This window comes from Embiotoca jacksoni, unplaced genomic scaffold (assembly GCF_022577435.1).
Source record: "Embiotoca jacksoni isolate LCO1_2020_lvr unplaced genomic scaffold, fEmbJac1.0.p SCAF_72, whole genome shotgun sequence".
NCBI lineage: Eukaryota > Metazoa > Chordata > Actinopteri > Embiotocidae > Embiotoca > Embiotoca jacksoni.
This window is the reverse complement of record NW_027185428.1, coordinates 624,597-637,926: the sequence shown is the minus strand read 5'-3', so window position 1 is coordinate 637,926 and position 13,330 is coordinate 624,597. Positions and strand designations below refer to the sequence as shown.

Sequence of the window (13,330 nt, the reverse complement as noted above, 5' to 3'; positions counted from 1 at the left end):
CTGAACCAACCCTTAGTTATGCTGTTATAGGCCGAGGCTGCTGGAGGACCTCGTTACATGCTGATCTTCTTTTCTTTCCTCCTACTCTTTAACTGACTCATACCTCACCATCTTCTTCTCTCCCATAGTTTCTTCTTATTATCTGTTGTCTCCATTCAGTTCCTTCGCTCGTGTAGTTTCTGTTCTTTCTTTTCCAGATGTCCCGTCATGGAGCTGCATGTCTCTGCTCTGTGATTGTCGTCTCCACCAACAGTTCTTCTCTTCTATCTCTATGCTGTCCTTTTCTCTCTCTGCTCTCCTCTCACCCCAACCGGTCGAGGCAGATGGCCGCCCACCTCTGAGTCTGGTTCTGTTAACAGATGCTCCGCCCACCTCTGATCCTGGTTCTGATAACAGATGCTCCGCCCACCTCTGATCCTGGTTCTGTTAACAGATGCTCCGCCCACCTTTGAGCCTGGTTCTGTTAACAGATGCTCCGCCCACCTTTGAGTCTGGTTCTGTTAACAGATGCTCCGCCCCCCTCTGATCCTGGTTCTGTTAACAGATGCTCCGCCCACCTCTGAGCCTGGTTCTGTTAACAGATGCTCCGCCCACCTCTGAGCCTGGTTCTGTTAACAGATGCTCCGCCCACCTTTGAGCCTGGTTCTGTTAACAGATGCTCCACCCAACTCTGAGCCTGGTTCTGTTAACAGATGCTCCGCCCACCTCTGATCCTGGTTCTGTTAACAGATGCTCCACCCACCTCTGATCCTGGTTCTGTCAGAGGTTTCTTCCTGTTAAAGGGAGTTTTTCTTCCCTCTGTTGGAGGTTTTTCTCCCTTAAAGAGGAGTTTTTTCCTCCTAGTTTATGTGGGAATTGTTGAATTGTTGAATTGTAGAATTGTTGGTTTCTCTGTATAATATTGTGAAGTCTTGCTGTAAAGACTTCAATGTGTTAAGTGCCATGAAATAACCTGTGTTGTGATTTGGTGCTATAGAAATAAAGTTGAATTGAATTGAAGTGCAGATTTAGTTGTTTTACCTTCTGTTCATAATGAAGCAAGATGTCTTCTACGTCTTGCAGCAAACTTGATATTTTAGTATCTTAAAGTATAAAAACGTTTGTTAATTTTGTTTAAATCTTGGTCATTTGATGTAATACTTATATTTCTGTCCATCCTTATAGCCAGTAGTTGGATTTAAGTCGAATTCAACCACAAACGAAGTGAATAGATCAGGTCAGCACATTGTTTCTTCAATTTGGACAAAATCATCTAAAGCTACACGCAGCTGGTAAAAGCTCAAACTCAAACAACACCTTATTTTTCCAGTGACTCCACCCCACCGTCAGAAGCGTCAGGACCCCGGGACTCCCCCTCCACCTATCAGAGGCTCTGACTGCCTCCAAATCTCCACGCGGCTGAGCGCATTGGCTCCCTCGCGCGTCAGTCTGCTTTCAAGGCGGCGTGTGGGAGGAGCTGATGGATTTGATGAAGGGAAGGGAGGAGGCGGTGCGGCTGTCAGCGGTGTTCCCTGTCCTCGGCAAAAGTCGGCTGTTGTTGCTTTGAGTCCAACTAAAACGAGCGCGGCGGCTGTTTGTCAGAGCCACGCGCTCCGCGGCGACGCACGAGTGGATCTTCAGGTAACTGACGTCCAGTGAAGCGCGAGCCGCTCCTCACCTCACTTTGACATCGATGTGTTTTGGGGAGAAATGAAAAGAGCTTTAGATCAAGGAGACTCGTGCTTTCGAACATTTTCTTTCCACGAGCAGCAGCTCGCTTTCTTCGCTTCTCAACACGCACCAGGCTTTCCGCGCCTTTCGATGTCTTGATCACGGAGAAGACAAGTCAGATTGGGACCGGAGAAGACTTGTTGCGCGTCCCCGGGGAGCGCACCACTTCGGTTTTTGTCCAAATCGGTTGTACCTGCGTGTGATGCTTTGATTTGAGTGGTTTCAGTGGCGCCGGGACGGACTGTCGGCATCAGCTCGGTCCAACAGCCTGGACTCATTCCGGATTGGAGCTCGCTGACAGTGAGAATCTGTCCATAATTAAGGACATTGGGGTGATTAGTTTCCTTCAGGCCACCAGAGCTGCTTTGGAACTGCTGACGCTTCAGGGAACCAACAACCCGTTTCTCCCGTAAATGGCATCCACGCACCGACAAGACAAACTTTATTCGGGTCGGATCCAACGAGTTGATTAATCTTCCGTCCTCCGCTTGCTTCAAGTCGAGCCTTCCTCTTCGTTGACATGTCTGAACGGGATGAAGGTGGAGACGCGTTGTGCGGCGACGGGGCACCGGAGTACATGCCGAGAGCGTCCCGTGGTCGGCGCAGCGGTGTCGTCCTCCCCGGGGCCGGCCAGGACACCGACACCGTCCTCCTCGAGTCGGCGAAGGCAGCACCTCGCCGGAGCAGTATCATTAAGGTAAAGCGCTGCTTCTGTGGCTCACCAGTTGTTTTGGCTCAGTTTGACCTGGAACCTCCTGGAGAGACTACAGGAAGCCCGAGTAGCCTCCAGCTGACTGGACCCATTTTGTTCAAAATGGTCAGATGTGGTGGAGAATAGCAGCTTTGGAGATATGCTAATTAAATATTAATATCGTACATTGTTTCAACAAGTGGGCAATTCATAAATGAGTGAAGCTGGAGGAAAACATTTCACAGGTCTGCTTTAAATTTGGTGCCTTTCCAATCCCCGGAAGACCAGTTCGCACCTTTTTGTGTCATTGTGCCCGTTTTTGTGTTGGACAGGCGCGTGTGTGTGTGCGTGCGTGTGTGTGTGTGTGTGTGTCTCTGTGTGTGTGTGTGTGTGCGCGTGTGTGTGTGTGTGTGTCTCTCTGTGTGTGTGTGTGCGTGTGTGTGTGTCTCTCTGTGTGTGTGTGTGTGTGTGTGTGTGCGTGCAGCATATCGCGGCACACCTCCGCTGATTATCCACCATTTTGCGTCCTTTTAGGCACGTCACGTGCGTAATTTCAAATTCCACAATGTCCGTGTTTGTCCTTTGACGGGTTTAAAAGCAGCTATACCACATTCTCACATGAGATGACATGGCTGAGCAAGGGGAAACTACTTTGTGACGCAGCTGCAGGGAGGGGAACGGCAACTAAAAGCCCAGCAAGGATTCATTTTGCCTTCCAAGAATGACATGTCTTTAAGAATGAAACGGCAATGACGGGAACAATCTCAGGCCATAGGCTCATCTTTAAACTGGAAAGATTGTTTTATTGTGGAAAGACACGTCATCTGTTCACCTCGTGACATCATGGTGACGTCACACCTCTCCAGCATCACCTGTGCTCAGGTTGTGAGGAGGATGATATTTAAGGGGTGATGATGTGTAGAACTGCTCAGCAGGAGGCTCCTCACCACAGGTTATGCTTCAGCTGTTGCTGTCGTGGTGGAATGCAACGAAGTAGTCTGCACTTACAAATATTCTCCTAAAATTGCGTACAATCTTAAGCCACTTGTACTTTATTTGATTTATTTACATTTTCTGCTACTTGAAACTTCGTACGCTACATACTTGTACTCAACTGTATTTTCAATTCAGTTTTATTGACATGGCGCCGAATATCAACTGAAGAGTTCTCGGGGAACTTTACTTCAGGACTTACAACATTCTGTTGGACAGCTTTGGATTTCTGGTTTTCATTCTACATGACCAAAAATACGAGTTTATTAAATGTGACGGGTTTAACATTGAACTAGTGGATCCAAATATCACTCATAATCCATAATTAGCAATACAAAATTTAATAAAAACAAAAACAAAGTTAACATCTGAAATTCAGGTCCGACGAGGCGACAGTGGCGATGCGTTTTGTTCTGAGTTGTGCTGATGATGTCGATGTCGCTCCGGAGAACTCGCAGCTCTCCCTCAGAAACAGCGGCTAATGTTTTATTAGCATAAGCTAGCTGCACTACATGTTTCATGGTCTTTGCCTAAAGAGCAATCTGTAAGATGTTTTGTTTAAAAAGTGTAAAGATGTACTAAATCTTTCCTCGGTATGTGAACAAATAGCAGAGTTGATGTTTCTTTTTAGAGATGTCTGCCCAGTCAGCACATTTATGTCACTGCAACGTATTTGTGATGTTTTCAAAATCCGCCAGAAAGACGATGTATTGAGATCGTTTGCTCATCACGCCGACGTCCCTGAGACATCGCGGTCGCTCTTTAAACGTTGCACTTGAGATCTCTCTGCGACCTGTATTTATACATCCTTCCCACCTCATTTCGACCTTTTGCAGATCTCAGTTTATTGTTACATTACATTACATTTCATTTATCTGACTCTTTTATCCAAAGCGACTTACAATAAGTTCATTTCAACCATGAGGGTTCAAAACCAGAACAACAAGAATCAAGAAAATATAATTTCTTCCAGAAAGCCAAACTACAAAGTTCTATCAGTAAGTTCTATTAAGTTCCACTGTTCAAGGTAAAGGAGGAGGAGGAGGAGGAGGAGGAGGAGGAGGAGTGTGAGTGAATCTAGGAAGTTAAAGACCAGTTGAGCTGCTGCATTCTGGATGAGCTGCAGAGGTCAGATGGTACTAACAGGTAGACCTGCCAGGAGGGAGTTACAGTAGTCTAGACGTGAGATGACCAGAGCCTGGACCAGAACCTGGACCAGAACCTGCACCTCCTTCTGAGTGAGAAGAGGACATACATGTATTCTCCTGATGTTGTGCAGCATGTATCTACAGGAACGTGTTGTTGCAGTGATGTTGGCAGTAAGAGAGAGTTGACCGTGGAGTGTCTCCGAGGTTCTTATCAGTCAGGGTCGGGATAACAGAGTTGTTGAAGGTAGTAGTCAGGTCGAGGGTGGGACAGTCTTGTGTATTGAAGACGTCTCACAGCTCTCTGCAAACTTCATCAGCCACGCCTTCCTCCTCTCATCCGGACGTTGAACAGAGAAGGTGTACAGTCCACCATATGCCAAGTGCAGCACCCATTCTACCCTGGGCTCTGTATCCATGGTGATAATGGATTAAACTAAGTGAAAAATTCAGGGGCAACCACATACTATATTGAAAAAATACAGAAATATTTAAAGTTTTCAAACAACAACTCAGATTATGATAACAGCACATTGTGATATAATCTGTAGCATATTGTAAAATAATGACTTAAAAATCACAGCACCAGTGGTGAAGAGGAGACCTCCAAACACGTATTAGAGGTGGACAATCACATGTATTTCTTTAATAATAGAAGATGTTTACATTTAGATCTGGATTTAAAAAAAGATACATTTATGTTTTTATTGTTTCATAGCAAATAAATGAAAATAGCAAATAATATCGTATTTGTGGGCCTACACTACGGCTGAGTTATTGGTACATCTCACAGGGCCGTATGTCCTGAGTGTGAGTCCCTGTTTGGGCCCCTGGACACCTGCAGTCATTCATCACATTTATTTTCAGTCAGGCACTAAATGTTTTTTTTTTTAATTGCCGAGTCATACAGCATCCCACAAACGTGTTGTTTGTAATTCTCTTAAACAATTGTCATTCTGAATTTCTGTCGCTTATAATTCAGGAACGGTCAGTTTGAGGCAAACAACAACAATGATCATGTTAGCCTCTGTTTTCAGAGCAGAGGGGCGGACTATAAAGTGAGATTAGTGGCTTAGTGAGGTATGTTCAGACTAACACAGAGGTTGTCAGTGTCACGAAGGTGGAGCTCTTTTAAGCTGGCTAGATCACCATGGTAACTGATGCTGCAACTTGACCTGGTCAGGAGCAGGTTAAGTTGGCGATATCGGATCAAAACGTAAGAAAGTACCACCTACTGACCAATCAGATCTCTCTGAAAATGTTATCACCAACTGGAGAAAATCTTGTGGAGCTTGGTACACGGAGTGAGACAGTCCTCTGTGGCGTGAGGCAGTAAGACAGTGAGACAGTCCTCTGTGGTGAGACAGGCAGAATGTCCAGAGACTGATAAACCTCTTTGATTTTTGAGGTATAGATTAATATCATGTTTTTCACTGATATCTGGGACTGATTGATGAAGTTATAAGATATGATAGTAAACCTACCTCGCTTTGAATTATGTTTTTATATTTATTTGTTATTTGCTCCTTTTGACTCTTTTACTTTTTTGTTGGAAAATCTTCAGTTCATAATTATATGGATATGGCTCTATACATGTGTCTTTAGGAAGTGCCCCAGTGCTGTGATGAGTTTAGATCTTGATTCCAAATGCATGAGACAGAACTGAAGGTCAAAGGTGAAAAGGTTTATTGAGCAGAATGGAAATGGATATTACTGCTCAGTGTCTGTCAGCTGTGTAGAGATGAGCGAGGCGACGCAGGTTAAATGTGTCCGTCTCAGAGGGTGGAGGTGGAGGTGGGGTGGTCCGGGATGACTCCAGGGAACACTTCAGGAGACGAAGAGCAGACGGCGACTGGCAAACATGCTAACTGGAACTGAGCAGAGAAAACAGAAGTCAGACTCGAAGGATTTGGGTGAGATCAAAAACTGACAGAGCTCCTTGTGATCGGAGTCACAATACTGCCGTCACTCAAAGTTACAAAAAGACCCTCAGGACGACTTAACAAGACCCTCAGGACGACTTAACAAGACCCTCAGGACGACTTAACAAGACCCTAACAAAACATATACACGACACACGCAATACACGCACGCACACACAGACAGACAGACACACACACACACACACCACAATACACACACACACACACACACACACACACACACACACACCACATTAGACACACACACACACCACATTAGACACACACACACACACCACATTAGACACACACACACACACCACATTAGACACACACACCACAATACACACACACACACACACACACACAGTCGTGGGAAGGTCTGGTCAGACATCTCCCTGACATGCCTGTGTTCGCTGGCTTCCCACTGAGAGGCTGAAGGACACGTCTCTATCTCTGCTGTTGTGTTTGGACTGCCACAGAACCTTGAAGCCTCACAGTTCGAATGTGCTTCTACCCACAATCTCAGACTTTGGTGGGTTTGAATAAGATAACTAGAGAATATAAGTGGTTCATGTGAGTTGGATCAAAATCTGACAGAACAGCGATTTGACCAACTTATAAATAATTTCCAATCACATTATGTGCAACAGGCACCGTGTTATTGGCATTAAGAATCATGTGCAATAGCCTCGGCTGCATGTTATTACTCCACCTTTTCTTCCCTCCATCCGACCAGACCTCATACCTACGGTATCGGACTTCCTTTTTTTCTCCCATCAATTGACAATATGCCCACTAGGGGGCGCTGTGACCATGAAACATAAGCATTGCTTGGATGTTGTTTGCACAAACTCACAGTTTCCAACATTTTGATTAGTCTTCGTATTCGCCAACGTTGGTCAACGCAGGCATCCACCCGATCCTTCTCATACTGACTTCATGGATCTATGACGGAGTTACCTGAACTCGTTCTTTGCTCCCATCAGTATTTTTATGACAACTCGGAGGCTCTGCCACAATGAAATGTAACTATAGGGTGTAATAGGTTTCCTGCCCATAGACTGTATATTGAGGTAGACATAGTTTCCAGGTCTGAAATGTGATGTCGGTGCAGAAGAGCCTTTAAGTCCTCCAAAAAGCATCTGGCTCCATAAACTCCTATTAACCTTCTCGGTGACCGGAAAAAAAAAAAAAAAGAATGTTCTTGTTCTGCTCATTCAACCTGCTGGCGTTCCTTAAAAGAATTAAAAAAATATGCTGTACTCAGGACACCTTGGTGGACACGTGCTGATTGGTTCAAACGAACACTAGATATTCTCTATGCAGCGTGGCCACAATCATTTACGCACCAGGATAATGCCACATCTTACGCATGGTAAAATTCAAACAAGTCATAGTCATTGTGGTTCATCTCCACTTTAAAAGTGCAAAGTGAACAAATGTGCCTTTGATCCATTATGGAAAGTCATGGAATTTCATATCAAGTCCACAGTGGAGCCATGTTGATGAATGATACGACTTTAATTTGGTCCTTATTCAGACAGAACGCCATGCGAGCACCTCAACCCACTCTGCCTCCGTCTCCTCTCCCATCCAGCTGCTCTGTGTCTGAAACTCTCCAATCCCACTTTCTTTCTTTTATTTGGCATCACGTTAGTGATTTCTGTTGTTTCCCTTGGCATTGTTCTCACTCTGCTCTAATTCTCCATCTGCCTCCTGCTGTGCCGAGAAGTGAACAATGATTTGTTCCCAGTGTACTCCTGGAAACCCATCAAGAGTAATGACAATGCAGCCCCTGTGATTGTGTGTGTGTGTGTGTGTGTGTGTGTGTGTGTGTGTGTGTGTGTGTGTGTGTGTGTGTGTGTGAGCAGTGGTGGCCACTGAGGGCCCTCTGTCTCCCCGTATCATTCAGCTACTGGTGCACATCTCTCGGGGAACAGACCTCATCACAGCTGCTGGATTGTCAGGATTGTGTGAACGAGAGACGAGACGAAGCCGTTTGTTAGTGTTATCATCCTCAACACGTGTTCATCTCTCGGCCCTGGAGGAGTTCAAAATACTAAGATTGAGAAAACGACATTTCTTCGCCTCTCGGTATAGAACTCCAGTACACAAAGAAATGTTTAGGGGAGATGTTTGATCACGGTGTCGGGATTTTAAACTACTGTGTGTGAAAATGGAAAAATCAAGATTCACTATTTGTTCCCCTTGTACGTACAGCCTATTTAATTCATCTTGGTCTTAAAGGAGAATTTATGTAACCATATATTTTCAATTCATTTGTCTGCTGTGGCTCTGTGCATAATGTTAGATTTGCTCTTTAAACCTCTGTTGTAGACATTCGGAACAACAAGGATTTGCATAAAACGTTGTATCAGGACAAAAAGCTTCATCAACCCGTTGCTGCTGGGTAAACACATCTATGAACAAAACGTGATCAACTTTCTTGCTGAACTAATCATACAGATTTTCAGTAATATTATTTCCACTCCAATCAGAGGCTGCACAGGTGTTAACTTGTTAGTTTCTATTATCTTAGCTATCTGGTGTCTTCTTTTTCACTCCTGTATCATTAGATTTAGCTGCTACATTATTTATGTGATATACAAATTCAGATACGAACATGTTGGCGCATACAAGTTATTTTTTAAAATACAAGGAACACGAAAATTTGGTTAAATATCTTTAGCTATTGCTATCTCGCCAACTGCCCAACCAACCTTTTTTTTTTCCCACAAATTTCCGTGGCATGGTATTTGAGGTAAAATGATCTTTAGGCTATATTTATTATTGTAACTGAAAATGGCAACAAAGAAGTTAATCAACATGTTCAACTTTCTTGCCCGTTTGAACTGATAATACATTCATTTTAATTAAATGCATTTATTTACAATACAATACAATGATTCAGCTGCTTTATTATTTATATATTTAATGTAAGCTACTGACATGTTGGATCAACAAATTATTTCTTTTAATTCAAGGAACAGGAAAAAGTGAGATTCTTAGTTACTTTGATTTGGACTTGTAGGGCAGCATAACGGGGACTTCAATTTGTGGTTTGTAAGGTGAAGTGACTTTATAGTAAAGTCAGAAGCTGTATTTTGTCTGAATAATGCACAGACAGCAGAGGGCGTCGAAAATATATTGTGTTTTGTTATTTTTCAAAAATACAAGAGGTGCCATTTACAAAGCAATCCTGTGTGCTGCTGCAATCAGAACTACGCATTGTAATCTTGGTTGGATTTTAACAGTTTACCAGATGACAAGCGTTCCTTGTGTAGCCTGAGACTTGTATTTCTGGAAGGTAGGAAGAGTAGAATGAGCTGGAAATGGAGACGCTTAACACGTGTCAGACAGTTTTTGTGTACGTGACGAGAGTTAATGGGACTGTTGTGGGATTTAAACTGACCTTCACTCCCGAGGCTGCAAGGTCTCCAGTGCTGGAATTAAAACACCAGAGCATAAAGAGGATTTTAGATTTGAATAACACAAACTAGTTTAAAGTTGAGTGTCTTCCATGCAAAGAGAGATGAGAGCTGAATATCTACAAATCAGCTCCTGGTTGAACTGCCTGCATCCACACACATAAACATGTCTCGAAGTTACACAGATCTCATGTCTTTGTTTCAGTCAGTCTTTTTGACTTTTCTCAATGGAAAAACAGGAAACAAAGAAGGAGATGACAAGACTGCAGTTGCTGGAAGTTTCAGTGGTCGACAGACTGAGAGCAGGGAAGTGGTGGACTGCTTTGAGGTGTGGGAATTACCATCTCCCATTAAATGTGGGGGAGAGGATGGAGATGGTTCTGGGCTTCAGGAGGACCAGGTACCTGTTGAACATCATTTTAATTGCGGGAAAGAGGTGAAGGTGTTGGAGGGCTACAAACACTTCGTGCTCACCTTGACAACAGACTAGAATGGAAACGGGACACTGAAGATGTTGATAGGAAGCGACAGAGTAGACGACTTCTTGAGGAAGCTCAGGTCTTTTACATGTTGCATATTTTCTTCAAGTCTGTAAGTGAAATTTTCATTGCAGCCATTTGTTGAGGCAGCAGCATCACAGCCAGCAACACCAACCTGCATTTTCCACCAACACGGGTCCGATATGTGGTGTGTGTGCCGTGTTGTTCCGTCAGCTGCTTCATACCCGACAGGGAGCGTTTCAAAATCAGAATTGGCTTTATTGACCAGGTATGTTAACACATACAAGGAATTTGACTCCGGTTATAACTTCAGCTCTCAGTGTGCAACAAACAGACAGACATAAGTAAACGTATAAAACATAAATACAAATATAAAACATAAATAGACATAGAAAACATAAATATAAAACATAAATAGACGTATATACAGCTGAGAAAGAACAATAAATATATACACCTAAAACAAAGGTGCAAATGGTGCTGATGGAGTTGGGTCTAGTGCAAAAAGGTCCAGTTATATTGAACATATTAAGTGTTGAGCAGAGTGACGGCCTGCGGATAAAAACTGTTGTGTTTCCCAGTGGTCTTGGTGCTCAGTGCTCTGTAGCGCCTCCCAGAGGGGAGGAGCTGGAACAGCGGGTGTCCAGGGTGGGATGATCTGCAGAGATGCTACTGGCCCGTTTCCTGACTCTGGATGTGTACAAGTCCTGAATGGAGGGCAGGAGAAGCACAGTGCTTTGTCTGCCGGTTTTTTCTTGCTTCCTGATTTGGTCATGTTTCCCAGATGTTTGTGTTTCCAGCATGGGTAAAAGTTTTTTAAATGTTTGTTATTTTGTACTGTTTTGTGTTTGTTGTTATGTCCCAATTTGTGCAGTCGCCTACAGACAAAGTTCATACAGCTTGTGGGGTTTTAGCTATTAAAAAACATGAATCTCTCTATTTGTGTTACTATTTCACTGAGTGCTTGTAGCAGGAGAACCATTTCTTGGTCTAAATTAAATGGGTAGATGCCGTTTTATGGCTGATCTGCTCCAGCAGCGCAGAGATTGAAAAGTGCCTGTTGGTAAGTCACTTGGTTGAGCAGCGGTACGTCCGATTCCTGGTGGTCTGGACTTCTCCTGTTGTTGGCTCCTGTGATGACTCCTTTTAAATGGTGTACCACCGGTACGACTCCATCCGGCCTCAACGACTACCGACCGGTTGCCCTCACATCTCGTGATGAAGGTGCTGGAGAGGCTGGTCTTGGCCCACCTCAGGCCGCTGGTGAAATCTTCACTGGACCCTCTGCAATTTGCGTACCAGCCTCATGTGGGAGTGGACGACGCCATCATCTACCTGCTGCAACGAGCTCAGTCTCACCTGGATGGAACCGGTGACTCTGTGAGAATCACTTTCTTTGATTTCTCCAGTGCATTCAACACCATCCAACCACTGCTACTGAGTGAGAAGCTGCGGGTGGAGGGGGTGGAGGGGGTGGAGGGGGGGGGGGGGGGGGGAGACACGTCATGGGGCCGCAGCCTCCCTTTGTCTGATGTCAGAGGCAGAAATTATTCAGACATATCCTTTGATTATATTTAAGGAATACCTGCAGGGAATTCCTTCAAATGTTACATAATCATTCACTTTGCCTCAAGGATACACTGATTGGAGTTTGGTGGCCACTGTCACCTCTCACCTCTCTTAACAACGAGAATGCGATGAGGGAATTTCTTCAAACTTTGCAAAAATTTTAATTTGGTACCAACAATGAACTGATCAGATTTTCAAGGTTAGAGTTTAAGGTCACTGTGACCTCACGTCCTTCTTATTCTTGTGAAGTCTGCAGTGCATCCAGAAAGTATTCACAGCGCTTCACTTTTTCCACATTTTGTTATGTTATGAAGTTGAACTTTTCTTCCATATTGAAAGGAAAAAAAAGTTTTTTCCCTCAAAATGTATTTATTAATTGATCTATTAATTGATTCATCAAAATCAATTGAAAAGACAGGGTTTCCTTCCCTGTTTGAAAATGTATGGCAAAACATGTAAATAAAATTCATATGAAGTAAATAGTCTATGTATGTGTGTATATAACACACACACACACACACCTGGTTTTATATATACACACACCTGGTTTTATATATATATATATATATATATATATATATATATATATATATATATATAAAACCAGGTCTTTCTCTGAGAATGCACCTTCATTTGCACCTTCATTTTCTTTTATTCAAACAGACTTCCGTGGTTCAGGAAGCGTCTCGTCTGCGTTGCTGCTCTCAACTCATTTAACTTGCTCTATTCTTTGTGACAGGACTTCATTACGCGCTGTACAGTTACACGTACACTAGTTCTGCTCACGCTCTCACAGCCCTCTCCTTCTTTTAGCGACTTTCTTGATGATCCCACAGTTGGTTACAAGCTCGTCAGATCTACTAATGACTTTAGCTTCGCCTGCGGTAGATATAATGGGACATGTAACTAACGTAGTTTATCTCGGCTCAGGTCATTGGATCATCCCCTTCGGTGTTTGGTGTTTACCTCCACTGAGTCTCAAAGCGTTACATTAACCGTGGGAGAATATTCATTTTAATCACCTCAACTTCAACCTCAACATTATGCTCAAAAACTGAATTAAATATCAGATTTTATTTTGGAGATTAATGAATCAATTGATAAGGTTTTGCCATCGAATGAACCCGAAGTTCCCAGTTAATCCCATATCTTTCTCTACACACTTAATCTGACTTGTTGAGTTGACATAAGCTCAGGAAAGGATGTGTTTTGTCCCGACGCATACAGTGCATCCAGAAAGTATTCACAGCGCTTCACTTTTTCCACATTTTATGTTACAGATTTATTCCAAAATGGATTTAATTCATTTTATTCCTCAAAATTCTACACACAATACCCCATAATGATAACATGAACAAAAGTTTTTGGG

General features: G+C 43.5%; 1 protein-coding gene across 1 annotated transcript in view; it reads left to right on the top strand.

Annotated features, from left to right (window-relative positions):
• Positions 1-1,499: 1,499 nt before the first annotated feature.
• The window catches only part of plcl1 (phospholipase C like 1), an 89,012-nt gene continuing 77,181 nt past the window's right edge, over positions 1,500-13,330 (top strand). Inside the window, exon 1 of the mRNA XM_069177441.1 lies at positions 1,500-2,407. Within this exon, the coding sequence (XP_069033542.1) occupies positions 2,231-2,407 (177 nt within the window). The 5' untranslated portion in view covers positions 1,500-2,230. The remainder of the gene's footprint in view (positions 2,408-13,330) is intronic.